Raw genomic sequence first — 27,993 nt, 5'->3', positions numbered from 1 at the left:
GCCCCGCTCCCCGCTCCCCGCCCCGCGCGGAGCCGCCGGCGAGTCGGGCCGAGCCGCCTCGGGAGCTGCTGGCGAATCCGGCACCCGCCATGGGCACGGTGCGCGGGGCCATGCGCTGCATCAAGATCCTGCTGTTCATCTTCAACCTGACCTTCTGGGTGAGCGCCGGGCGGGGCGGGGCGGGGCGGGGCTGGCGGGGCCGTGCCGCCCGCCGCACCTGCCGCGGGAGCTCGCGGGGCCCGGCCCGGCCCGCCCCCCGTGGCGGCGCGGGGCCCCGGGGCGGAGCGCGGGCGGCGAGGCTGCGCGGGCCTCGGAGCAGCGCTGCGGGACAGGCGAGCGGAGTTTGCGCCGTGGGAGTGCCCCACCGGCGCTCTCGGCTTCTGTTCGCCGCTATAAAGACACCGCTCTTCCTGGGAAAATGCATACGCCATAGATGACATTGCTGGGAAAAGCCAATGTCTTTCTTAACTGGTAATGCGAAGTAGTGACCATTCCACCGACAAGCATGCCATTTCAAACAACGGGAGGCTGCGAGGTTCTCGCAGCATCCCATGCAGCGTATTGCAGCAGAACACTTCTTCACAGCATCACGATGCTTTTTAACTATGTAACTTCAAATAGAGAGCCAACAGCTGCTACTTTTAGAAGCCCATCCTAAGAGAAAGTCCTTCCATCATATGGCAGTTACTTTGCTGAAAGCTACCCTAATGTGGCAATGAACAATGTCTACTGCAGAACCCTCAAGAGATGTAGAGAATCCTATGCCCATTCTCCCCTCATTGCACCTTTTTAATAGTCTCTCAGTTCCATACCACAATTGAATTCAAGCTTTTTTTTCCTTTCACTTTCCCTCATGCTGTGTTCTTCCTTCCAGTAGCTTTCCATTTTTCACATTGGAAAACAATTAGCAATGTTACCTTCTTAAATGTCTTTGTCTTTCTTTCTGATTCACTGTTTTTTTAAAAAGAAGTCACAAAATAATCCTGTTCAGCCTCTCTGGAGAAAGCAGTTTTGGGCTTTTGTCTCCTTTATGCTTGAAACACAGTTAAACCAAATGCTTTTCCCTCTTGGTGACAGCACTGCAAGCTCCGGGTACACAGTGCCGCTGTGCTCAAGCTGTAGGAGCAGAGTGATGTTGCACAGCTGCAGCTGCAAGTCAGTAGTAGGACAAAGCTTTGCGTTATGCTGCTTCACAAAAGTGACAATTACTGTGTTTTGTTATCTGCCTTTTCACGGAGATAGAAGAAACTATCTCCTCAGCTGGACTGGGGACATTGATTTCAAACGTACCCAAGCTACCAGCAGCACTTAGAAGCCTGGACTGACAGGAGGGGACTTCCAGTGTGCTCTGGCAGCCCAAAGGCTGAGCCCGTGCTGGCAAGCAGAGAGGTTCAAATGCTATGACCAGGGTGGCAGGTGACCCTCGCACTCTGTGCTGTGACACTTCTGTGAGGAAAGCTGTGATCCCAAGCTCTTCAGCCATATGCTTGCCTACTTTCTTTGCTTGCTGTAGCTATGCCAGATGAATCAAGTGCCAGGCAATGCAGGACAGATTTGAACAGCACCATGCCAGGCTGCCAAGGATATGGTAAGCAGCAGGTGTTTTGTGAGCCTCCTTCAGGTCGCGCAGTTGCCACAGACCTAGGCTCTGGGTCTCCATCAGAACAGTGGCAGAGCACTGTGCCTGGTCCTGCAGGATGCTGAAGCTGTCTGCCAGGAGACAGACCACTGCCTGGTAGGCTTAGAAATATGTCTAGCATGCAGTGGGTCTGAGACCCCTGTCTATAAATCTTCCCCTTCAAATAAGGTGCCTTGACACTCCTTTTTGATCTAGTCTGTTCGCATTAAGGGGAGTTTTTCCTTGCATTTGACAGCATCCATCACTTGTTTGTTAGTAATTTCTGTGATCCAAGATACTGTGCACTGTAATAACCCTTTTACCTCCTAGTTCTGATAGCGGGTCCCCTGGTGATTTACAGAAAAATGCCCGTCATAATTGGTCCAAACACACTTAACTTCAGCACATCCTTAAGAACAATACAAGCCTTTCTTTCTGGTAAGCCTCTAAACAGAACCCTTCTTACAGCTGAGCAGCAGCAGCAATTCTGAAATGGCAGATGGTCTCCTGTAGTTCGGTGTGATGATTTAGAGGTCCAGCTGGTCTCTCTATAGCATCATATATCCCATGACACTGGAGCTGGACCTGTGATACACACAGGGGAAGGGGACACGTCTCAACCCAAAAGGCTGTTATTTAGCCCTAAACCAGCTAGGAGGGTTGGAAAAAAAGTCAATTAAGTTACTTCTGTCCTAAAAGTCTGGTGTGTGTCAAGCCAGCAGGGCCTAACTCCTCATCAAATGGCACTTCCCCAGAAGGTGCTTTTCCTGCAGTAAGACAGCATCTTGACTCCACACCAAGGCCCTGAGTGGCCTCCTGTATACTGCCTGAGTGCAGTGCGGTTCGGAGGGCTGGGAAGGAGGATAGTGTTCCTCATTGATTTTGCAGCCTGTCTGTTCTTCTCATGGGCACGTACTGCCCCTGACTCCCACCCCACTTCATTTCCCATTGCAATTCAGGCCAAGTTTTGATGATTAAATGAGCTTACTAAGTTCAGAAGCACCACTACATTGAAGAGCTGAAAGAAAGAAATACGTCGCACTACAACAGGAATTCACTGTTATCAAACATTGGCAAGCACTTTCTGAATTTTCTGACAGTGCAATCCTGAGCTGTGGGATTTCAAGCCAATGACACCTCTTTGATGCTCTCCAGCCAATTGTTACTAAAGTATTGACTGGTGTGTTTATCTTCCAGCTGGCAGGACTGGCGGTCATCACCTTTGGTTTATGGCTGCGGTTTGGTGGGGTTATGGCAGACTTTGCTTCAGACAAAAAGTCTCCAGAGTATTTCTTCATGGGTAAGTTAAAGTGCCTGGGATTAGAGTGGCCTTTAGCCTTGGTTTCATCCTGGGGCATGTGGCACACCATAGGCATTGAGTTACATGAAGGCCAACAATTCCTGGGCTGAACTACAGAAAATGAGGCATCCTGGTGCTGTGTGTTATTTGCATGATGGCTTTCATCCTTACTCTGCTTGGCATCAACTTCCTTAGGCGTAATTGAACTCTCCTCTCAGATTTGATCCAGTCCTCAGGTATTCTAAGGGAATTGTGCTAATACTGTTGGCATAGAAGTTGAGATGGGTCAGAGACTCCTGGAACATGGGGCTCACCAATATATCCTTCCAGAGTTTCCTGTGTAGCTGCTGGCCAGCAAAATGACAGTGTCCCTTCTGAATGTTTCTAACAGTGCAGCAGTAAAACTTCTGCTCTCCGGTTCTCCCTGTGTCTGCACGCAGAGGCCCTCAGTGTGACTTGAAGTATCAGAGCAAATCCTTCCACAACTGAAAAGTAAAACTACAGTGTTCAGTCATCTCAAGAACTGTTTGTCCAACATAGGCAGGAATCGACTAGTTCCCCAAGCCCACAGAGTTATTATTGCTCACATCTAATTTAAGATAGTTTTTTTTTCTCCCTAGGATTTCCAGTTCTGTTTTCTGGAAATGCCTCTTGTGTTACATGTCTATAGACATCCTTAAGTATCAGCTGGCTAGGACTGCCAGCAACTGCATTTCTCTATCCAGTGGCAATTGTAATGTGCCTTTACACCAGAAGAGTCAGATTTTTTTTCTGTTTTAATATATCACTCCTGGAGAGGACTCACTCAATAAACTCCAGTTGGTGCAAACATTTTTGCCATCTAAAATGCCAAGCGTGAATGAATACCCAGTCCCACCTTGTCCATCAAGCCACTCTGACAGGGTGGCCAGGAATGGAAGTTGACCTAAGATGTCCTGTAGCAGTCAGTTACCCATCACAGGAATATTGCCTGGGCTGTGCTGTTAGTTTTAATACCCTGATTCTTTTAGTGGAGACCTTGCCTCTGATACACCACAGTCCTAACCCCAGGCTTCTTTAATATATGCAACCAGGCTAGAGGCACAGAGCTGACTGTACAGTACTGTGGGAACAGACGGGTAGAATGTTATGTCAAGTCCAGCAAAGTTTCTGTGGGAGTTTATGAGGCTGAATAAAACCATTCAGATGAAAATTTGATTGCGACTTGAGGGTTACTGTAAAATACCCTGTAGCACCTTGACTGACACAGAGAGCCAGAAGTATTATTTACTTCTTTTACATCTGAGCTGCTATGTCAGCAGCACATTAGATCACCAACTTCATTTCGAGATCCAGTTTATACCTGCTGAATTTCCTATGCTGTATCTTGGAACTCGTCCCTGCCTCATCCACTTACGTTTGACCCAGGAGATTCCACAAGACAGAAGGACATTCTGGCCTTCAAAATCGAGTACTGCTGGTTCGTTAGAAGCCAGAAAGTAATACATCCTGTGATGTGAATAACCATCGCAGTCATTTCACAGCTTTGCGGTTAGACTGTGACACTGTGTTAAACAAGATATTCTTTGGTGCATGTGTATTTAAATCTCTAAAAGATTTAATCTGCTTCAGTCCTGAAAAGGAATTACAAAAGCTGTTCAGAGTCATTAATTTTGGGAAGTCCTGGGGAATGTTCTTGTAAATGACATTGAACTACTGGACTGTCACAGCTATTTACAGATCTGTATGCTCTAATATATAGCTGCTAGCAGAGAAAGTGCTAAGAAACATGACATAAATACGTTGAGAATTCTTTTAAACTTGCTCTTTTGACTGAATTCTAAAGCAAAGTTTTGGCCCTTTTTTTGTAATAGGCATTGTGCTCTGAAAGGAGCATTCCTAAGAAAAACAAAAAAGTTTCTGCTGCCCTCCCTCATTACAAATCATGTTAAATGCTGTGGTGACTTCTGAGCATCTAATGGGGCAACCATTCAGAAGTCTGAGGCTGTTAACAATCTGTGACTAAGGCAGTCGTAAAAGAATGGTGGTAAGTTCAGTAATGGTGTTTTTTTGCAGCAGACAAGGCTGCACTTGACAGTCATGTTCAAGAGTTTTGCCTCTCTAGGGGACTTCAGCTGAGTCCCCCTTGACAGTTCTGTATTGAGCCCTGCTCACAGAGACTGTAGGAGTGCAGTTTACTTGGCTTTGTGTGTTTGCTCTGTAACATGCATTCTGGGTGACAGCCAGAATTCTGCATACAAATTCTTAATACAGATCAATGTGTGCAGCACACAAGGAGCAGCTGCCCAGAGAACTGAAAGAGAAAGCAGATCATCAGTATGACTTGAAAGATATAAACACATGGCCCTATATTTAAAAATAATTTTTTTAGCTCTGTTCCACTGACCACTTTTGTGGCTGCCTTGCAATAACCCAAGCCCCTGTGATCAGATCAGCTTTGTGTCAGTGCTTGGAACAAGAGTGCAGCTGCATTCAGTTTGCTTTGTAGGTTGAAGCACTGTCCAGAATCACCATCTTGTGGAAAACATCTCATTTTCTTGCTTCTGAAAAGCAGCACATTCTGCTCTTTTTGTACCTGGCATGAGCTGCCAGCTGAACCTAACCAGCTTTTCTCTTGTGCTTCCTTGTGATGTTTCTTTTCCTGGATCTGAAATGTTGTTTTAGTTTAAAATAATTGATAATTATATCCTTGCATTTTCCATTAGGCCAGAATGAGTCTCCTTAAATAGCCTTGTTCTTTACCAGCACTCCAGCTGTCTTCTCTGCCCCCTGGAATAGTTTGGGCCATAACTTGGCAACCAGGCCTGTTCATCTTTTCCAGCCACTGAAATGTTTTTGTTGGTTTGAGAACAACTTACAGGCAGCAGTGCTGAGGTCAAGCACATATGTGTTCTTAGTTTGCTGTCGCTTGTGGTTTTATGTTCAGTGATCCATATTCCCCACTGCAGCTTGCAGTTTTTTAACCTACAACATAAAAGGTTCGAACTTTTTGACCCATGCGGTCTCCATCTACTTTACCAGATGTATCTTACACTGGTGCAGCCTCCTAAAATTGGACATCCTCTCTCCGCAGCTCTCCAGCTTTTGGAGTTCCCGCTGTAGTGGCAGGCATGACAATATTTTTGTTACTCTTTCTCATAGTACATTTTTTGTGCCTGTGCTTCAAATGGTGAGGCAAAACTGTAGCTTTACTGTTCTATTGCAGTTCAGCTCTGGTAGATTTCATATATTCCTCTCTTAGCTGTACTTGAAAAAAAAAAAGAAAGAAAAAAAAAATAATTTCAGCAAAGGTCAATATCTGGGAAGTTACCTCTTTCATCTGAGTTGTCTGTGACACTGTACTGACCAAATGGAGGAAAGATCTGTACAATAAAGGGAATTCCCTCAGATTGTTCGTCCTTCTTGAGACTTCTGTACCAAGACTCTGGCGAGATTTTTGCTAGGCAGGAAAGTCTACAACAGTCAGAAGGAAAAGAGATGCTTGTGTGAATCCAAGATGTCAGCATTGCTGTCTCACAATTAATTGGTCCTTAACTAATTGTTTTTAGTAATGCTGTTCTTAAACTTAAAAATACCTAAAGCACAGAAGTGAAGACAAAGTGCCTGCTGAGTGCAAGTTAAGCATTCGTGAAGTAAAAACTTCAGGGGACTTTTTAAGCGTCAGTTCAAGACACCTATTCTCCCCTCTTTGCTTTTAGTGGATGAAGAGCAAAGTCTGTTCTGGTTCCTTGGGCAACATGGAGGACAAACTCTCTGTAACCCTAATAAATGAAGTTCACTGCTAGTAGCAATGAAAATGAAGTGTATGTACTAAACAAGCCGCATCAGGAATGGTAACAAAAACCGATGAACGTGAATGAATCAATCTGGATGACTCTTTGTCATAACTGGCAGCACTGAAGCATTGCTTCTCCTGCACAGATGCAGCTCACAAACTTCTTGCTATGTTACATTCTCTTCGCTTCAGTTCTAAGGTCCAATCTGTGGTCCAGGCATTTATTAGGGCCAAACCACTTGTGGATAGAAGTTTCAGGGTGGCTGTGGCTTTTTCTTGGGGTCTGTGAGAGCATGAGTGATCATTCTGGCTTTGAAAGGTACAGTTAAATGGCACATGCCTTAGGATATGAAGTCATGTCTGGAGTTGAAGGATATTAGTAGTTTTTCTCCATAGTAGTGGGTGCCCATACAAACAGGAGTTGGCCAGCAGTTAAATCCATGTAAACTGCAATTCTCTGCTCCTGTGCCTCATTTTGTTATAGTTCTATTCATGTGTTTTGGAGTCAAGCACTATACCCTTAGTCAACAGTATTTTCTCTCCAAAATCCATAACTTCTCAAAGTCTATCAGCCTTTGAAATGAGAGTGATTGGCAAAGTAGCCTCTGTGTAAAAACGCAACACCACAAGAGGGGCATCGAATGGTCCTGCCACCATGTGTATTGGAGAGGCTTTTAGTCTGTACTTAAGCAGTGAACTTGTCTTTCTTCCTACAATCTTGTATGCAAGTCTCTTCTTCTGTTGTTGAGGAAGAGTGATTTAGAAAAGGCTGATAGTAGCCCTGAGTGGAAAATGAAAGCTGCTGCATTGGAAATCTGCTTTAAAAGTATGACACCACCACTACCACTCTTGGCCAAAAAAAAAAACCTTACTCAGAGTGAAAGTTTTTCAAAAGTCCTCAGTCTCTGTGCTGGATCATAAAACCTACCAATCAGTTCCTAAGAGTTAGTATCCTGCCTGGCAGAGTAAATGTAAGGCTACCATCAAGTTAGAATTCTGACAAAACAAGCTAATTAAGCCTAATGGCATAATATGTCCATCTACCTCATGTTGATTGTTTTGTATTTGCAATATGCTGAGATTCAGGAGGTGCTTTTTTTTTTTGCTGTTATTGTTAAATTAATCACTTAGGCATGATAACATACTTTATGCTTTTTGCCTGTTAAACTGTCCTCCTGGGTAAACCTTTCTCCCACCCTATGCCCTTTTTGTGTAGCTATCTGAAAGCTAGACAGTTCCACACAGCAGCAACAGTTGAACTCACAGTTATGCCATTTCCTTCTTTGATGCACCCTCTTTGCCTTCTTCTAGACAGCTGCAAGGCACCCTGATGCCTGAACACTGGTCACATTGCGGTGAATGCTGAACTCTGACAATACCACTCACCGAGTATGTGGGGTCTCCAGCCCCCCACAGTGAGTGATCTTACGGTTGTATCTGATTCTGGTCAAACTGCCCGTGCACGGGCCAGAGCCCAGCACCACAGGCTCAATACTTCTACTTTTCCAGAAACAGCTACCTGTAGCAAGTGACCTAGGTGACAGGGGATAAACCTGTCACTGGTTGTGCATGAAGTAAAAAGACATCAAGATGTTTCCTCTTGCTGTTGCAGCACACGAAACTCCAGGGATGCTCAGGCTTTTTCAGTTACATGCTTTGTTCTTCATACATGCTCTATTTAAAGGGACTAACTCTGCTCTAGATGCCAGTCTCTAAAGTAGCTTCTAGAAAAAGAAGTGTCCTGTGTTGTGTTTCATTCTGACAGAGCTGGAGATACAATGGGACTGTCCACTATGAAGCCATTAAGAGGAAAGCGTTTTGTCTGCTGGAAAAAAAAAAAAAAAACAGCAACAAAAAATCCCTTAGCTCCTTTCTGGGGTGCGTCACTTCAAAAGCATCTACAGAGAGGGTTTTGACTGAGTTGGCTTATTCTGTTCCAGCACTTGCTTTATCTGCACTTGGGTGGGTAAAGACAGCTATCTGCAGAGCCCTAACTTTTGCTACTGTGGGGGCTGCACGTTTCTGTGAGTGCATTACGGCCATACACTGCTTCTGCTTTGGGTGGCTTGCGGCCTGTGCATGTAAGTACCGAAGTGTATAACTGTGGTTGGTATCTGCATGGAAATGCATGCATACACACAAGATTATTCAGGGTGTCCTAATCTGGAGAGGACTGCAGAGAATTGTGAGAGGATTTCAGAATACCAAATAACAGAGTATTAAAAAGGCAGATGAAATACAGTATCAATAAAGCAAAGTGACACAAGTGGTAACAGATAATCTAAGCAGTTTTAACACCGACAAACTTTAATTAGCTGTAACCACACAGGAACCTGATCTTAGACCTACTGTCAGTTGCTGTTGACAAAAGTGCCTTGCTCAGCTGCAGTTAAAAATGCATATAAATGTCAGGAATTATTAAGACGGAAATGAGAATCCAACTGAAAAAATTTAATATCATTGTGTAAATTTCCAGTGTACTCAGTGTCTTGAATGTTTTATGTGGTTCTGGTCAAAAAGGATGCAATAAAATTAGAAAAAGTACTGAGAAGTTTGACAAGATTGTTACCATGGTATGCACTATGAACAACTTCCATATTAGGATTCACACTATTCAGATAATTAAATTGCAGAATCCATTGCCACAGGATTCTGTGAATATCAACCATGATAGTACAGATCCACCTCATACTGGTATGCTGATATATCTGACTTCAGTGAAGTTGGGTGTAGAGTGAAGTAGATACTGACAGAGCCATTGGAGACTACTGAGGAGGTCATAGCTGACATGCTTTGGCTTATGTGAGTTTGGGACATGATTATTTTGCGTTGTGAGATGCATGTGAGCAAGATATATAAAAAGCGCTGTTATTCTGTGGGAAGGGAGAGACAGAGGACCAGGATGTTACATCATAGTGAGGTTGCTTTTAAATTGAAATTTAGGATTTGTGTATTAGCAGAAGCCTACAAACTGGCTGGTATCTTTAATGCTTTTGTGGCTGTACGAAGATTAACCACGAAATACCTGTTGAATTCACACAAGACATGTAATTATATCTGTCCATTATGCTCAAATTAAGGGTATGTTCCAATTCTCCAGAAGTTTATCTTCCTTCAGAGGACTCTGCCTCTCTTCTCCAGTTTTGTAAATGTATTTTATAGATAAATGTACTAAAAATTTATTAACACAAACATGGTAATCTCTAGTAACAAGCCTGTTTCAGAAACTAACTTTGCTACCACCTGCAACATAAACACCTGTCCCTGTCTGGTCTGTTATTTCCAACTCCTACATGTGTTGCTCATCTTCTCCAATAGTGCATTTGCACTACAGGTTCCTTGGTGCTCCATGGAGGGCTTGAGAACTGCAGTCCTGTGGAGGAGCACATCTGCCCCCCAGACTGTAATGCACATATAACTTCAGGAAAATCTCTTCAAGTCATGTCTGGGTTCTAGGACTCCTGTCATCACTGCCTCTGGATCCCTTATACCAAGAACAGAGCTTCTTGTTTTCTCAGTGGAGTGTGAACAGTCAGTGGTTTGTTCAGTGTTAGTTACACATCCCAAAAAAGAAAAAGTAGAATTATTTAAAAGCGACCATAGGATCCAGGTAAACAAGAAACCCATGTGAAATAAAATCAGACAGAGAGACAGCGCATGTTTGTCTGCTCCTGCTCTTTGCAATAGGCTTTAGACAGGGATTTGTATCTCAAAGCTGTCAGTAACATTTTTTGAAAAAAAAAAAAAAAAACAAACCCAAAACAACCAAACAAAAAACAACTCTGGGAGTGGGTTCTATTCTAGACTCTGAAATTAGATCTCTACCAGCCTAGGTGGCCGGCAGAGTATGTCTGCTGGTGGTGGTGATGGTTCATGGGTTGTCTGAAATACATATGGTTTTAGTGTTCACATTAGTATCTTCCTACCTGCCTGGTTTGTGTTGCAATGTTTCATTTCTGTTCATAAAACTTTGGTAGTAGACACTTCTGCCTATCATATGATTCTTTGCAATGGGAGCATAGAGGGACTCTGGTTCTAAGGACACAGTTGTTACTCTGCCCAAGTGCCATATGACAAAGAACTGGTGACATTTCCTTTCAGATTAGTTATGCATGGATTTGCGTGTTACCTTGGGAGCGGTTTTTAATTGCTCTAAGGAACAAAGAACAGTTATCTTGCACATTTCATGCATCATTTTCCTAAAAATGGGGCTGATCCTTCCCTCACTCTTGATACACATAAAGACATATTGCAGTCAGCAGCTATAAAATTCCATCGTTCTCTTCTACCTAGTCTAAAATGATGAAAGTCTGTATTCACTGCTAATTACAAAGGTTTTGTCCATCCAGAAATGGCACACAGAATACCCTTTATCCATCTTGAGATGTTTCTTCACACTTGCAGATCTGCTGTCTCAAAAGTACAGCCCCAGTAGGGTATATGTGCTCATACCCAGAGGATACAGTATCCTATGGAAGAATTCTGTGCCAAGAACATAGATGCCAAACTAGAGATCTCTACGGAGTTGTGGATTTGCCATTCTTCACTATTGGGAGCCACAGGTTGCTCTCAAATTGCCAGGTAACTTTTAAATTCCCCTTGTAATTGCAAAGCACATTCCCACTAGAAAATGGGAATCCCTCCTGTTGGAATTTTCACAGGGAATAGCCCCATTTGACATTTTCATTTCAGGAAATAATGATTTTCCCCATTGGATGAATCAAAAAAAACCAAGTATATAGAAAAGCTGCTGCTTTACTCCTTTCCAAATTTGTTCTCTGCAAAATGAAACAATGGCTGAAGTATGGACTTCCCCTCCTCTTACACTATTTTTTAGCCAGAAGGGAAATCAATTTGTTACTAGGTGTTCTCTCACTTGATTTACTGCTAAAACTAGAAGTGTTAGTTTCTCTTCACAACTTAGAAAAATCTCTGTGTTTACATGTGTGGATATTTTAGCACAGCTAAAACAACAACAAAAAAAAATCACCACCACCCCAAAACTCGAATATTTCCCTATAAAAAAAGGTCAAGAGAATAGGCTCTGTCCAAAAAAACCCCAGTCCTATGACACTTCATTTTTGATCCCCTTATGTTTACAAAGAAGCCTATAGTTCCTCTAGTATCCCTCATAGTCATCGGTGTCCTGGCTGCATCTGCTCAGATCAACCCATTTTCTGTTGCATTTTGCACAGGGCTTTTAATTCTTGGGAATGTGCCTCTTCATCCTTTTGCATTTAGTGGCTGAGAGTTACTTGCTTTGTGGGTCCTGCATGCAGGTGCAATAAATATTCCTGAGTTGTGGGCTGTCACACAGATGGCAGGTTACTGCCATAAGGTCCTGTGTTTGCCCTCCTTAATGCCATAGCAGCGTGCCTGTTCTCAGTGTTCTCTCTTCATCTGTTGTCTGCTCCTGTGTGGGTTCTGTGCTGCCAACGAACTCAGAGACTAGTTAGTTGTCAAACTCTCTCTCCTCTTCATTAGCAGACAGAGATCAAAGTGACAAAATAAGGAATCAGGAAATGAACAGAGGCAAGAAGAGGTAAGAGGAAAAATTTCACACAAGCCACAAACATTTGCTTCCTTTTTATCTTGTGCTTTTTTACTTCTGCTGCACAAAAAAAGCTGCAGCTAGAAAGTCGTATCAAAATTTTCCATTTACCAAAACAAGCTCTCTACCTTCACCTGACTTGCACACTTCTTTCTGCCATGCAGAGCTTTGTGGTGAACTTTTTTGCGTCAGAGTTCCTAGCTAACAAACATGTTCAATTTTGTGACTCTGAACTGTCTTTTTTGTTTCTCTGCTGTGCTGTAGATGCTAAATTGGAGGCTATGCGAAGGCTTTGTATTTTACAGTAGAAGTGCTTCTGCATAGAAGCTGATTAAGGCTTTGCTTTCCATCCTGCTTTTTTGAAAGGAAGGGGCTTTAGTGAAGCTTTGTTACTTCTGATACACGATACTATTGCATTGTAATGTATGACATTAACACCACCAAATTTCTGAATTTGTCTGCTTTGCTGATCTTAACTGGGCTAACCTGATGGCTATCAGTGCATGATGCCTCTAGGGTAAGGCTGTGATTATAAGGGGTACCATACATTGCCACCCTTTGCTTTTTCTTTCCTTTCTCGAGAGTCTCACTTTTCAGTTTAAGTCTAGTCCTATTAAGAATTTGAGGTGATCATGCCTTCATTGGTGCTTATAGCCCATAGGAAAAGAAATACTAGCTCCTTGTCTTGTATGCTTACACCATCTAGGATGTTTCTGAATCTATTGCTTTGATACCCTTCCTGGAAATCATCTTCTGGTTGAGCATATCTGGATCTGGGTGCTAGGAAACCTCATAGTGCAAGCTGAGTAGTAATCCGGTCCCTTTGAATTTTTTTCAAGCTACTCTTCAAGAGTCTCATTCCTGTGTGAAAGATTACATGTGTGTATATAGAGTAGACAAGTAAAAATATCTTCAGTTTTGTGGAATTTTTTTAAAGTGTTGTAATTATTTTCCATCTAGAAACAGCTCTCTGAGTATCAGCAACTGCTAGTCCCAGGCTGAGAAAGGACAAAGCCTGAAATGAACTCCCCTGAACAGAAGATGGAAAAGGTGGTTTTAAACTCTTGGCTGGCTCAGCTGTGGGGCCAGACACACAGCAAGCTCAGCTTTGTTTAGCAAGTGGTGTGAGTTCTTCCTGTAACACGCCTTAAAAGGGAAGTTCTGATTGAGGTAGCGGTTAGCTGTGAGTCATGCAAGTGAAATGTTAAGTCTGTTTCTCAGACAAAAGCAAATCCATATTCCTGAAAGTGGTCTCACCCCTGAGCCTCAGAGAACTTTGTCTTTGCTAGCTGGAAGCAACAAAAAGAAATGGGAAGACCTCTTTCCAGTCTTAATCAAAAATTCTTTCTGCTAAGTTGCCTGATCTGTAATTACAGGGACTGGAGTAAGGACTGACATGCATAAAAGGGTCCAGTAAACACCTTGGTAATTACACTTCATTTGTTACCATGGAGATCTCAGAAAATGGCAGTTTTGGTATTTGGCAGCGAAACAGCAGGTTCTGCACCTGAGAGAAGTTTTTTTTTGTCTTTTCCAATTCATCGTCCACCAGGGGCTGACCTTCATCTCCTGAGCCATATATATCTTTGTATATCCCTCCCTCAGTAAAAACCACTGTGTTGTGAATACGTGTACAAGTATTATCTTGAAGAATGCTCAGTCCTAGTAAATCACAAGATGCTGAATATTAAAAATCTAGAAAATACAGAATATGAACCGCTAGCACAGTCAGCAGCAAATCCCACATATCTGGCATCACAGACCCAGAAAAGCCATATTAATGATAATTGTTTTATTGCTATTTAGCAGAATGTGTTCCTCAGCAGCAATCCTTGGCACAAGAAAGGTACTGGGGCAAGATGGAGGAGAGGAGAAGGACCACAATAGCTGGGATAGATATCTGGCTGATACACAGTGACAGTGATGCGCCACTGAATGGGCAGCAGGCAGGAGTTTGCTTTCTCCAGGCAGGCTCCATCTGTGCGGCAGAGTAGCTTGATGCTCTGCACTCATACATCGATAGTTTGTTTTTTTCATTTTCCTAGCAATCATTGCAAACTGTCATTTTGTTTTCAAAGCCCCCCACATAGGGCTATCCAGTCTAGGTTACACGAGGCCTGCTAAGAGTAAATGCCAGCAGATCTCTTAACCCTGAAAATTTGAGTCCAATTTTAAAATAATGTTTAAATTGGTACTTGAGAATACTAAACGTTCTCATGAGGAGTTTGAGTGGCCAAAGCTGGGAGCAAGGCTCACCGTGCCCTCTAGTGTGCACAGCCTGTAGCTCCAGTGTCCCTTCATCATGCACGAGGGAAATGAAGATGGTTTTTCCAGCAGTGGATTAGCACGGCAGATTTCTGAGTGTCCTCCACGTTGCCCACACAAGACAAAGGCTAGAATTACCAGGCCCTGCACTGAGCCTGTTGTGCTTTGGCTGACATGGTACCCAGAGACACGGCACACACGCAGTTGCTGTGGTCTGATGGGAACTGGCACCGCACTCAAATGGATATATTGCCTAAGCACAGAACAAGCGTGTACATTTAGAATCATAGAATAGTTAGAGTTGGAAGGGACCTTCAACGGTCATCTAGTCCAACCCCCCTGCAAGAAGCAGGGACATCCCTGACTAGATCAGGTTGCTCAGAGCCTCATCCAGCCTGGCCTTGAACGATTCCAGGGATGGGGCATCCACCACCTCTCTGGGCAACCTGTTCCAGTGCTCTACAACTAGCATTGTAAAAAATTTTTTTCTCATATCTAATCTAAACCTACCTCCTTCTAATTTAAACCCATTACCCCTTGTTCTATCACAACAGGCCCTACTGAACAGCTTCTCCCCATCTTTCCTGTAGGCCCCCTTGAGGTATTGGAAGACCGCTATCAGGTCTCCCCGGAGCCTCCTCTTCTCCAGGCTGAACAGCCCCAACTCTCTCAGCCTGGCCTCATAGGAGAGGTGCTCCAGCCCTCTGATCATCTTTGTGGCCCTCCTCTGGACCCTTTCCAACTGGTCCATGTCTTTCTTGTGTTGGGGACTCCAGAACTGGACGCAGTACTCCAGGTGGGGTCTCACCAGGGCAGAGTAGAGGGGCAGAATCACCTCCCTCGACCTGCTGGCCACGCTCCTCTTGAGGCAGCCTAGGATGCGGTTGGCCTTCTGGGCTGCAAGGGTTCATTGCCTGCTCATGTTGAACCTCTCGTCTACCAACACTCCCAGGTCTTTCTCCTCAGGGCTGCTCTCGATCCATTCTCCACCCAGCCTGTATTTGTGCTTGGGATTGCCACGACCCAGATGCAGGACCTTGCACTTGGCCTGGTTGAACTTCATGAGGTTGGCACGGGCCCACCTCTCCAGCCTGTCCAGGTCCCTCTGGATGGCATCCCTCCCTTCCAGCGAGTCGACGGCACCACACAGCTTGGTGTCATCGGCGAACTTGCTGAGGGTGCACTCTATCCCACTGTCCATGTCGCCGACAAAGATGTTGAACAGGGCCGGGCCCAACACGGACCCCTGAGGGACGCCACTGGTGACCGGTCTCCACTTGGACATTGAGCCGTTGACCACCACTCTCTGAGTGCGGCCATCCAGCCAACTCCTTATCCACCGAGTGGAGTGAGGAAAGAAAAAAATATGTGCAACACCCTGTTGAATGTGAGTATTCCTAGCAGTTTTACAAGTGGCAGAGATGAATGCTATTGCCCTACCTCTACAGTTTTTGTCCTGTCAAGTTCTGAACATAGCTAGGGTCGTAGATCTTTATCCATGGGGCCATACTGACATCTCCCATGTTCTGGTCTTTGCTGGCAGTCTCATCCCCAGATTGCTTCATTATCCTCTTAATATGTTTAGTCTGATGATCCACTATTTGCTGTTCTTTCTTTGTCATTACATTTGTCTACACACAGGTAACTCCTTGTGCCAGTAGCCTCAAGTCCATTCAGCAATGCAGTCCCAGGAAGGCTTGGCTAGGGTGTCTGAGCAGTCCCCTGAACAATTCAGTATCTGCGTGACACCTAACTGCAGATGTCCAGAACATTAATGCAATGCGCTGCTGCAGAGCCACTCTGATTCTGCCTACTGAAATAAGGTGGTGGAAGCGTATTCTGCAGTTCGGACGAGGGCAACATGCATCATGAGATCACAGTCATAGAACGGGTTGGGTTGGAAAGGACCTTAAAGACCATCTTGTTCCAACTCCCTTCCCTGGGCAGGGACACCTTCCACCAGATCAGGGCACTCACAGTCTTACACACTCCACTCCTTTCATATAGAATCACCTTTTTTTTTGTTAATATCTGATGTGACTTGTCTGGTTCTGTGTTTCTATCAATTTTCAGGCAATTCTTCTCCAAGTTTTCTGATCACAGTGCACTGAAAACATTAGCCTTTAAAAGCTGCTGCTATCTTATATTCTGACACTTCATCAGTATGTTGGAGGAAAAAAAAGCAAAGTAATGATGCTGGAATATGCCTGCCCAGCAGGCAGTTAAGCAGCTACTTATCGTAAAAGGAAGATGCCATGCTCCAAATCACCAAACTGTAGACAAGCTTCCACTCTCTGCATTGACCAAATTCAGGACTACTGCTTTATGATCTCCTCCAAGCTGCTCTTCCCACTCATTAATTTGCCAGAAGGTGCAAATTCATAGTTCTAGTCTAACAGCTTTCAAGGAGTTCCCCCAGTCATCCTCTTCCTTCCAATAGCAATCAGCTTTTTCCCCAGCCAAAGCACTGATTTCAGAGGAACATCACACTGTAGTGCCTGTGCCTTTCCTGAAGATCTTCAAATGTCCTTTTTTATGTACTGCCAGGCAATTGATAGAGCATATCTGCCAGGTAGCTTTTTAAGTTCCACTCCTACATAGCAGTACAGAATCTTTCCAGCCCTAGGTTTCACAGAAATAAGCCCTCTAGCAATGCAGGATTTTTTTGGTTTTGCCTTAGGTTCCTCACTAAAGAGCTGTAAGGTGGTTCTGGATGGTATGGTGCATGTTCTTCCCGGACTGAGCTGCCCTTGGGACAGGAAACTTGGGAGGTGGAAGTCTTCTAATTTGTCTTCATAAGATTCTCTAAGAATTCTGATTAAATCATTGGTCTCCCTTTGTGGCGAGAGCAGCTTTTCTGTGTGATAGGTGCTCTTTGTGAGAGCCAGAGACCATTGTTACAAATGTGTGGTTTTGACAAAATAGGTAGCAGACTTTGGGAATAGAAACCTTAAATTCTTGTCTGATTCTGATTTTTCATAGGACTCTATGTATTGGTGGGAGCAGGGGCTCTCATGACCACAGTTGGATTTTTTGGGTGCTGTGGAGCAGCGCGGGAGTCTCAGTGCTTACTTGGAGCAGTAAGTAAAAGTTTTCAAGGGCCTGGGCTGCACAGGAAAATCATTCAACAGCATATGCTTTGTGCCATTAGTGAAAAAATCTTTGCTGTCCAAGACTGGAAATGTTCCACATCCTTTTACTGGCTAATCTAGCATCTCTAGCTACCGTGCTATTGCAGAGCTTCCATACATGAAGAAGTTCCATTGCTTGTCTCATGTGATATATTTCCTGGAATTACCTTCTGTCTGTTCTGAAGCTACCACCTGAGCCACACCTTCGCCATTTGCACCTTTGTTTCCATATTACAAGACATCTGACTTGAGACCCTTGTTATGGACTCTGGTTACCAGCTTTCTTTCCATTACTGCGTGGGCTGTTGAGGCCTGGGCAAGGACAAGGGACTGACTGGCAGTCCATATAAAGCAGAATTGTGCAAGATACATTCATATAAGATTCTTTTCTTCCTCTGCAGTTCTTTGCTTGCTTGTTGGTGATATTTGCGGCTGAGGTCACTGCTGGAGTATTTGCCTTTATAGGCAAGAAAGTGGTAAGTAACAAGCCACTTCTAATGTAATAAGGGGGCAGTTATGGATTCCAGTGCCAACTGACCTACAGTCTGGCTCTTGCATAGGCAGACTTTCCAGGAGGCTTTTCCCAGGAAGACTCTCTCACATTCTTATCTGGAGTGAATGAGAGCTTGTGTTATCACAAGACCAGAATGGGATGCAGTTTTTGCTCCCTGTGTTAAGGAAAATCTGTAAGTGCGGTTCAGCCTTACATGCACAAGGAACATCAAGTAGAACTATATGATAAGAAGTTATTGCTTGGGAAAAGGGCAAACAAATTTGAGCACTGAACTTCTCCGAGTAACAGTGTTTAACCAAAACACAGAATACAGCACATGTACATTCTGACCCATGCAGAGTCCCTCTGAATGCCATCAAGACACAAAACCTCCTGTCTTTTGAATCATGGTATCTCAGTTTACCAGGCATAATTTTCTGCTCTGGAGGTTGATGACACAAGCTGGAAGTCTGCACTGGATTGAGGGTAACACTTATTTGCCACTCACTTGGAAAGTCTGATTTCTGCAGGCAATACAGGAAGCCCAGAAAATCTATGAAGACATTTATGATGACTATACGAAAAACCCAGGGGGAAAGGTCAACAGGACTATCTATCACTATCACGTGGCTGTGAGTAGTCCTCCTGAGCTTTAATACCGTGCACTACTACTCTACTGTCACATTACCCTTTATAATCCAGAATGCCTCCCACTGAGGTATGAAAGAATAGAACCGAGTGTTACTTAAAGTGGAGCCAGAGGCTCACAACCTGCTTTCCTGATGGCTCTGTCAGAATTTTGGTTTTCAGATCCCAAGTGATCTCTACCTTTGAAAGTGAAAATGGTCAGGCTTTTAAATTTCAGCTGATGCTTCTAATCTTTGTTGTGCAGAAGATAAGACTATTATGGCCCTTTGGGATATTAAAAACCAAGAATAAATGCTCACAAATGCAGAGAGAGGTAGAAAGGTCTGAATGTCTCTGCATGTCAGAGAAAAAACTATGACCCATGTCCCAGGACCTACAATGTAGCAGATCCAGTCACTCACTGAACCAATCAGATAAAGAACCAGAAGCACACATGTGACTCAGTTCAGGCCACACAAAAAGTTAGTGTCTGAATCAGAATTAGAACCTGTGACTTCCTGAATCCTATTTGTGTCCATCCTTTATCTACACTGCCTCCCACAGAGATCAAGCCCAAGCTTTGTTGCTTCTTACAGCATTCCCACGTTCTTTAGAACAAACATTTCACAACCGCAGACCCTTCTGTCCTTCTCCCATAGCTGTTATTTTTGACCCAGAGTCAAATTCCAAGCATTTTGTGGGAGACAGGCAAACAGGAAAGACAAACCCTCTGATTTATTAGTCTCCAAACTCAGCACTATGTTTTGTCAGAAATAAAGATTCTAGCAGTCTCTGTTGTTGCTTTTGTGCGTTGCCTATAATTCTGTATGCACTATTTAAACTTTCTGCTTTCTCCCTTTAACAACTCCTGTTTCCCTCTAAGCCAGTATCTCTGTTATGAGATACTGGGATAAAAATCCCTTCTGGAAGTTGTTGTTAATACAAATTTGTCTGTTTGCTATGGTTTCAGACAATTGAAACTGATTTTTGATAATTCTGGCCCACATAGTTGGAACCCTTCCAGAGGTAGCAGTTAATATAGGGAATACATTTATTACTCGATCTGTATTGTTCCTTTTTTTTTTTTTTCAGTTATTTATTGTCTCACTTTCAGGATAAAAGTGATAAAGTATGAAAGTATGAAAGTAATAACTCACTTTGACTATGAAACAAGTCTATGGTTTCCTCTTCTTGATTCTTCATCTCTCTCTTATTTAGCTGAAATGCTGTGGTAAAGATAATATGGAACAACAAATGGGATTACCCTGTCCAGAGAACGTCCAGATGCCAAAGGCAAGTATCCTCTGTTCTGGTTGTTCTTTTCCATGTTGGTTCATCACTTTTTCATGTCAATTGTTTAGTAAAATTGGAGACATTCTATAAGTAAAAGAAAGGAAGCATTTCCTTTTTACCTTCCAAATTCCAGCATGAAATTCCATATGAAACGCAGCAGAGCGGAGGCAGAAGTAAGTTGGAGGTCATACTGAATATGCCCAGCCCTCATTTCTGAAGCCTGCTTGCAGCATCCCATGGTAGCTGAGACAATATTACATCATCTGAAAAGAAAAGTGGGAAGGATGTAGCAGAACAGGAGTCCTAAATTAAAAGCCCCCTGAAGGCTGAATTTTGGCAAGTGCCTGCCTTAATCATACCTGGAGACTCCTGACTAGAAACTTTGTTTCTCTAAAGAAAAAAAAACTTTGTGTCTTTTGTGGAATCCCTTTGTGAATACAGTGACAATCTAAAGGGCCAAACTTCCTGATTCAGCATGACATATCATGTAAAGGGTTTAAATTTAGGAAAAAGAGATGGTAAGAAAATTACTTCTATGTGTCAGCTTGTACAGGGCAAGAGGTACGGCTGTCTCACTAGAAAAGTGAATATGCTGTGAAAATTGTTCAACAAAGCACAAGGCATAGATGCAAGAATTAGGACAGTGACTGCAATAATATTTTTCATGTTTATCTGTTGTTTAGTGAGAACAGCTGATGGAGTTGGTTGGAATTTTTTTTTTTCCTAGGAGTAAAAATCTTTCAATTTTGTTTTTAATAGAATTGCCTGGTTGAAATCCAGAATATAATTGATGCTAATCTGCATTTAGTTGGAATTGTTGGAATTGCAATTGCTGGCATCACAGTGAGTAAATCCATGTTCTCAGTCTCGAATCTATATTTGAGCCCAGTACCCTGTCCTTTACCCAAAGCTTTGAGGAAGGTGTTTTGCAGCAACTGGTGAAATTCCTCAAAAGTGCAGCTATTCTTATCACTTTCAGGGTGTCCTCTCTAGGAATTGCCAACATGGGCGCAAGCAGACTTGTGTGACTTTGTTTTACCAGTTTATTTTATGTCCTTAATCAGGGTCCAAAGTATCTAATGGTAATCTTATTCTGTTGTAATAGTAGGAAAGCAGAGTGAATCAAATTGAAAAGCAGAAGCCCATAGCAGCATTTCATCTATTCCAAAAGAACTGTAGACTGATGCTTTCAGCCCTTTGAGGATTCATTACTAAGGAATAGAGAGCACCTACCCTTTGTACACAAATTACTTTCCAGGAAAATGCTAGCTCTAGCATTGGTTCAATGTGAAGGATAATTTATAAACAGATTTTGTAGGTCATGGATCCAGTAATCAGTATGTATTTTGTTAAAGGAACAGGATTTATACTGCGTCGTTTTCAGAACAGCATTTCTTTCCTAAATGTGTAGCACCTAGTTACAGGTATCCATTTCATCAAATTGTGTAATCACAGTGTTGATAACTTTCCTTACAGTCCACCTTCTCCCACAAGTGTGTACTGTTGTATTCCCAAGGTCTGCTCCTTCATGACAGAGCTGTGACCAATAGATGTCACCCTGCTGCAAGGATACGGGAGGAGCGGGCGCTCTGTATCAAAGCAGGCTTTAACAGAAAGCATTTTTCAGCATGCATGTGCCGTGACTTCCTTCAGACTCAAACCAGCAGCAGTCTGAAGTGGCACGAGGAGCCAGAGTGTTAGTACAGCAAGCTGCTCTGAAGAGCAGGAATTTCATGGGCTTACATGGAAATTAAGGGTTTATGTTTGTAATAGAAGCCGTGGCGTGGGTAAAGGGAATTAAACAATCCTGTGATTTCTATAAAACGTGAAGGTGCAGTCAAAAATACACCAAAGCAACATGGGTGGGACAGAGCTCAAATAACCTCATAGCTCACCAAGGATACGCTAGAAATAGGAACATCTCTTCTATGGCTTCCCACCTCAGATACATCAGATGAAACTATAACCTCTTTAGCAGCATAAACGAGTCTGTACATTCTTCCGTGCTTGTTTCTGACACTTGATGGGTGGTTCCAACTGGTCAGCAGTCTCCTTCCTTCAGGAGGTGTGTGGGGAGGGGATGTGAACTCAGTGGTTTAACTGCCTGATAGTACTGCTCAGCTCCCTTCATTAGCAATGAAGCCTCAGGAGGTAGCTGCTAACTGCTTTGGAGAATCAATCTGTGTCAAAAAAAAAAATTTCTGGAGACTCCGGCAAGAAAGACTCTGTTCTCTGCTTTTAACATTCCCTCTAGTCAACTAATTCCCTGACATGAAGAGAGTTTTATATTTAATGTGTAGTCATGGTCTTGAGTAGCAACTGTTAAGAGATTAGCCTTCTCTGTAAAACCACAATGCTCAGCACCAGTTCCAGAGATCTCGTTCCTCTGGAATCATTCTTCGCTCTTACTTAAATACATATACAATATTCCCTGTAGAAGCATTCTGAAACTCGGAACCTTTTGGTGCAATACTAGGCATAACACTGATAGTCACAGTTATTGATGTCAGTGAAACTCATGTTAATAAAAACCAAGGAAACTGGTGTGAGCAGATAAAATCTTGGCTTTGAGTATCAGTTAAATATATTTTATATTAATTATCTGATGACTTGGAGTTTATAGATGGAAGCAGTCACTTGCTACTCTGCCATAAGAGACTTCAGGTTGTTCTGATATGCAGACTATTTTATAACTGTTTTGTAAGTGGAACCCTAAATTGCATCCCTTCTCTTCTAGATCTTTGGCATGATATTCAGCATGGTTCTGTGCTGTGCGATCCGTAACACAAGAGACATGATCTAAAACTTTCACTGCACAACTATGTCCCAGGAGTTCCAGACTAAGCTTTACAAGAAGTGATCTTCTACTCAGTTTAATAATTGTAATGCATTTTAATTAGTTTTAACATACTGAGAGGAAAAATATCCCATTAGGTGAGCAGGTGAATTGTATTAGTTACAGTAAAACTGAAGTGAACAAAAAGGGTTTTTAAATGTCCTTTTTAATGAAAAAAGCAAAGATGTATCTAAGACTAATTTGATTTTTAATGTTTGTATATGTGCAATTAAGAGTTTACACATCTATAGACACTGTGCAAGCACACGCATATCTCTCCTTACAAATATATATGCACATGAGCAGGTACCTATATATGCAGTACCTTGTTTAGGTAAGTATGTGCAAAGGGAATATGTTATGTGCACACGTTTGCATGCATATTCTTCCAGAGCCCCACTATGCAAGAGCGTACACACACCAATAGGTATACAGTGCCTGAAACCCTTCCATATTGAGCCCCTGTTTGCAAAGAATTAGCAGAGGAACAAATGCCATTTTAAGAAGTAAAACCTACGATCCATTTTGTAACTGTTCCTTCCAAAGCCCAAACAGAGTAGAATTAATAAAACTGGACTTTATTTTTAAAAAAATTTAATGCCTAAGGGCCTGCTCCAGCAAACTTTAATTCAAGTGAGTAGACCCATTGACTTCATTGCCATGCAGAGACTGGATCCTTCATGCAAATGCAGAAAGCTCTGGGGGAGGAAACATGTCCAAGGAGATCCAGGCTAGAGGAAGAAGGGCAAAGAGGTGGGAAGCTGGCAAGATAACACAGTCATCTGGGGGCATCTGCAGCGCAAAGTGTGGTTAAGCTTCCCAAGCTAGCCTGAGACATACACACAAAAAATAAATCTGAGTTAAAGGAGCCACTAAAATCTTTATTTAGAAGTCCCTTTATCCTGCAAGACTCTATATGGTATAAATGCTGGTGCAGGAGTGGAGCCTATATCCAGAAAGGCAGCAACTTTGTCGGATACTCTGTAGAATATAACTGGCCTATGGAAGCCAACCGAAGAGAGAAAATGGTCAGGGAAAGACACACAGCACTTTAATATCCTCTGTTTCTGCTTCTGCGACTATCACAGCTTCCATGGGGATCTTACCTCAACCTCTCACCCTTTCTTGTGGGTGTAAGGCAGGAAAGAAAGATAGGACGTTTTTACAGAGCCATAAAGTAAACTTTCATACTGGCCCCTTTAGATTGTATGTCAGGTACAAAAATTACACTGTGTGCTTGAAATACCTCAGAGCTTGCGTTTACATAGTTTGTTTCTATATTTTTATTTTTCTATTTATCATATTTATTCATAAGAGAATGTTCCTTTTAATACAGCCTAGAAGGGAGAAAGGTTGTCCCCAGAAGGGGAAAATAAATTACATCAAAGGCTCAGAATTCTTTAATTTTTGGCTTACTTGAGATAATTCACCATTTCAGAGAACAGCTTTTAGCTAGCAACATCCAAATAGCAGCTCTGTCTCTCTGATGATCACTAGTTCAGATTCCTGATGCAGTTGTTCCATACATGATGGGGAAAAGTTCAGCCAAACTATGTATCTCATTGAAGTGGTCCACGATGTCTAACAGGACTTGGATTGGCATTTACAAGTCATGGGGTCTTTATTCCACTGAAATATGATGGAAAGAAATGGGATTTCAGAAAATGTGTGTATTCTAGTGCATATGTTTGTGTGGAATATATCCCTCATGATACTTATCTCTCATTTCTCAAAAAACTCAAATTCTCATCACTTTTCTGTTACTTCAGGATTGGAAATAGCATTGCTGTTCCATGTATGTGATTTAATTGACACATCTTGCTGTCTTTTACATAGATCTGTCTTCTCAAATTGTTCAGCCACAAACTGTGACACTGAGACAGCTGTGAACTAAATGCCGGGTATGCAGCAGGCACTGCAGCTGGGCAGTTTCCAGGCCTAGCTTCAGGTATCCAGCTGAGAGGGAGACATTCTATCATACACCAAATGAGAGTTAGCCCTGTATCACTCTGTTCACAGCTGATTAGCTACGGATACCATGTACAAGTAGGGCCTGGGACTTTATTCTGCAAGCATAAGACCGGGAAACAGGGCCCCCATCTATTGCTGACTGCTGCTAAGAAAGTCTCAACTAGGAGAATGACACTGGCAGCAAATCCGAGGGTCTCAAGCTGAAACTAAGTTTCTCCCAGCAGACAACTGACATAATCAAAGCAATTTCCTGGATCCCGGGTACACCCGAGACTGTCCCTACAACTGGTTCTGCTCTAAGTAGATAATGGGATAGTATACCACCAGGGTGTTTTCTCCTAACGTAATACTGACTGAAAGAAGTAACCTGTGTATAGTGTCATTTTTGCCATTCAGAGCAAGACAGCTTTCCAGGAAAACCAGTAAAAATAGCACAATAGGGAAGGTATAGGTTCAGGTTCCAAGATTATTGCCCTACAGGGACAGAAATTTATTGCAAATAAAGCTATTTCCTCCTATTACGCTCCCCCTCATAATGACAGTATTTTATTTATTTTAAACACATATAATTGGTTTTAATTCTTTAAATTTGTAGCACCAGAATGTAATGATAGGACCAGAGTTTACTTCCTTATTTGTTTACTGCTTTTTGAGTAAGTTGAAAGGTGCCCACTCCTGCTTTTGAGATGCACTGAATAAAAAGGCAGCTTGCAGAAACTTCTGTTGCTTCCCCAGCTCCCCACTCCCCCAGAAACACAAAAACACCTAAGTGCCTTATGACAATAGGGAAGACTGGTACAAAGACACCTTCTATATATTCAGACTTGAACAACCTAACTTTCTGCTGAAGTGTTTTGGGTTTGTGGGTTTTTGTCTTGGTTTTTTTTTTTTTTCTCCTCTTCTTCCTCTGAACAGTGCATTCCCCCCCCCCCCCCCAATGTAATTACCGCTTATACTCTAGGATTTACTGCTATTTAGGTATACGGGATACTTGCACTGTGTATCAGAACAGAATAATATCAGGTACTGGTTTAGTTCCGTAAGTTATTGGTATAGTTTAAGCGGGAAATCAACATGTTATGCGTCTACTACTGCCTTTATCAGAATCCACAGATTTAGCCTCTTTTGTTGTTTCCTGCTGTTGTGAGGTGCAGAGTATATCTGCAGTTTTCTCTGCATCTTAGTAACTGAAAGTCTTTTTTAACTCATTAAAGGACAGAAAATACAGCTGTTCTTTCTCTGTCAAAGCTGTAAGAACTCTTTCCTGTTGCTTTTAGATCACAGCTAGTTAACAACTCCAATTTCCACAACTCCATTGACTAGCTGGAGCAGCCCTATTTAAATGTCCAGATGTCACAGGTGGCGTTACGGCTATAAAAACTGGATATATAGTGCTCACAAAAGCTGCTCTTTCATTTCAGCTCTTGAAAGTACAAAATCTTTGATCTTTGTTGGCAGTACAAAATAATTTCCAAGCAACTACACCGTATGCCTTCAGTGAGAAAGCTTTTCAAGGGTAACTAAATCCAAACCAGTATCTAAACTTCCTCAAATACAGTTCACGCTCCAGAGTTGCATGCTAGGATTTCATTAACGAACTCCGCTGCTTGTATGCGCCAGATCATAGTAACTGCCATGTAAGTCAGCAGAAGTACCCATTTAGTCCTGTCCCTTCTACCTGTTTCAGAGGAAAGTGACAAAAGATCAAATCCCTCTAGGTGATAATTCTGAAAGCACATTCCACATGTTTTCTGCTTCTCCTGTCAAAGTTTGTTCTAAAGCATAAAGATGTAAGTTGTTGATGCCCTTATTGTATCACTATTCACATTTCCCTTGTCTAATTTTTCTAAGTAACTGAGCTCAGTGGGAGCTTTGTTTTTTACAGGAAAACCTCAGCCAGTTTTGCTGTCTTGCAGAGATTGCACAGGAGCTGATGAAACGCAGCCCTGTAATATCCCTACAATGAAGATTCATATTTCACTTTTCTTCATACTGAAAGTGATACTTTTATAGCAAAATATATTTCATATGTATTAAAAAAAATAGTTATCTTAAGCCTTCAAATGCTATATTTTACAGCCTCTGGCAGCTACTGATTAACAGCATCAGATGCTGTTCATAGAAAATGTACATAAATAAAGCTTTTCAATCTTGCTTCTTCTTCTCTATTGGTGCTCCAGCCACTAGGTTCTCCAAAACCAACCACTTCCAATATAATGTATTTGTTATTACAGCACAGATTCTGATTTTGGACAGAACTGGCGTATTGGTTTGTGCTGCAAAGTCTGCTGCAGAATTACCTCTATGGCAGCTGTCTTTGAGAGAAAAGAAAAAAAAACCTATTCTGTTGCTGAAATCAGCTTTCACTTCCCTTTAGTCTAGTGCGTTCTGAAGTGGCGTTTTATCACCTCTTCTGCCTTGAATTTGAAACAACTTTCTAATAAAAATAACCTGGAATAAACGACTACCAGAGAGAACTGGTCTCTGCGCGCTCCGGCCTGCGCTGCCAGAACCAGCCCCCGCCAGCTCCTTCCCGAGCGAGGGAGGTCCCGCGCCGCGCCCCCTTCCCGAGCGGAGCGCGCCGACCCTCCCACGGCGGCAGGGCCGCCTCCGCCTCGCCCCCGCCTCACCTCCCGCATCCTGGCGCTCCGGACTCCGCGGCCGCGGGCAGCAGCTGAGGCGGCGACGCCACCAAAGGTCTGCGGGGGGCGGCCGCCCGCCCGGTGAGGGGGCTCCTCAGGCCGGGGCTGCGACGCAGGCTGCGAGCGGGGCTGGCCGGAGCTCGCCCGTCCCCCCTGGCGGTGGGGCCGCCCCGGTGCCGGGCTGCGGGCGGGCAGGCTCCAGGTAAAGGAGCAGGCTTGGGCCGGCGAGGCGAGCACAGCCCCGCGCCGGGAACCGCAGGACGCGACCCGGTGGCAGCAGCCGCCGTACGGCCCGGGCTCGGCTCAGGCAGCCGCGCGGCGGGGGCACCGGTACTCGCTCCGCGCTGGCTGCTAGCGCGCGGAGGGTGCTTTGTCCTCGCGGCCAGTGCGGAAAGGCGGGAAAGCGGCGGCGCCGGCAGCACGCGCGGTCGCCGGCGGCCGGCGAGCCCTAAGAGGGAGGGAGCCGCGCGCCAGCTCGGCGGGAGCCACGG

At 43.5% G+C, this 27,993-nt stretch overlaps 1 protein-coding gene and 1 long non-coding RNA gene across 2 annotated transcripts; one reads left to right on the top strand and one right to left on the bottom strand.

Moving 5' to 3' along the window:
* The first annotated feature begins 21 nt into the window (after positions 1-21).
* Positions 22-27,014, top strand: TSPAN2 (tetraspanin 2). The gene is made up of 8 exons (XM_086765433.1): positions 22-158; positions 2,816-2,918; positions 17,492-17,589; positions 18,042-18,116; positions 18,664-18,765; positions 19,979-20,053; positions 20,813-20,896; positions 22,791-27,014. Exons 1-8 carry the CDS (start codon positions 90-92, stop codon positions 22,854-22,856), a joined length of 672 nt encoding a protein of 223 aa, XP_086621559.1. The 5' UTR covers positions 22-89; the 3' UTR covers positions 22,857-27,014.
* LOC147598023 (uncharacterized) lies at positions 4,496-27,977 on the bottom strand. The gene is made up of 4 exons (XR_015260968.1): positions 27,491-27,977; positions 20,173-20,316; positions 6,265-6,371; positions 4,496-6,159 (listed from the first exon to the last, which is right to left on the bottom strand). It is a non-coding gene; the product is annotated as an uncharacterized LOC147598023 (long non-coding RNA).
* Positions 27,978-27,993: the final 16 nt, after the last annotated feature.

Source organism: Chlamydotis macqueenii, chromosome 23, assembly GCF_036417535.1.
Source record: "Chlamydotis macqueenii isolate bChlMac1 chromosome 23, bChlMac1.mat, whole genome shotgun sequence".
NCBI lineage: Eukaryota > Metazoa > Chordata > Aves > Otidiformes > Otididae > Chlamydotis > Chlamydotis macqueenii.
This window is presented reverse-complemented; position numbering and strand designations above follow the sequence as displayed.

Coding starts and splice junctions, on each gene's coding strand:
- TSPAN2 (XM_086765433.1), top strand. CDS start 90: ATGGGCACGGTGCGCGGGGCCATGCGCTGCATCAAGATCCTGCTGTTC. Junction 18,766..19,978: donor TCTATCACTATCACGTGGCT/GTGAGTAGTCCT, acceptor TCTCTTATTTAG/CTGAAATGCTGTGGTAAAGA. Junction 20,054..20,812: donor AGAACGTCCAGATGCCAAAG/GCAAGTATCCTC, acceptor TGTTTTTAATAG/AATTGCCTGGTTGAAATCCA.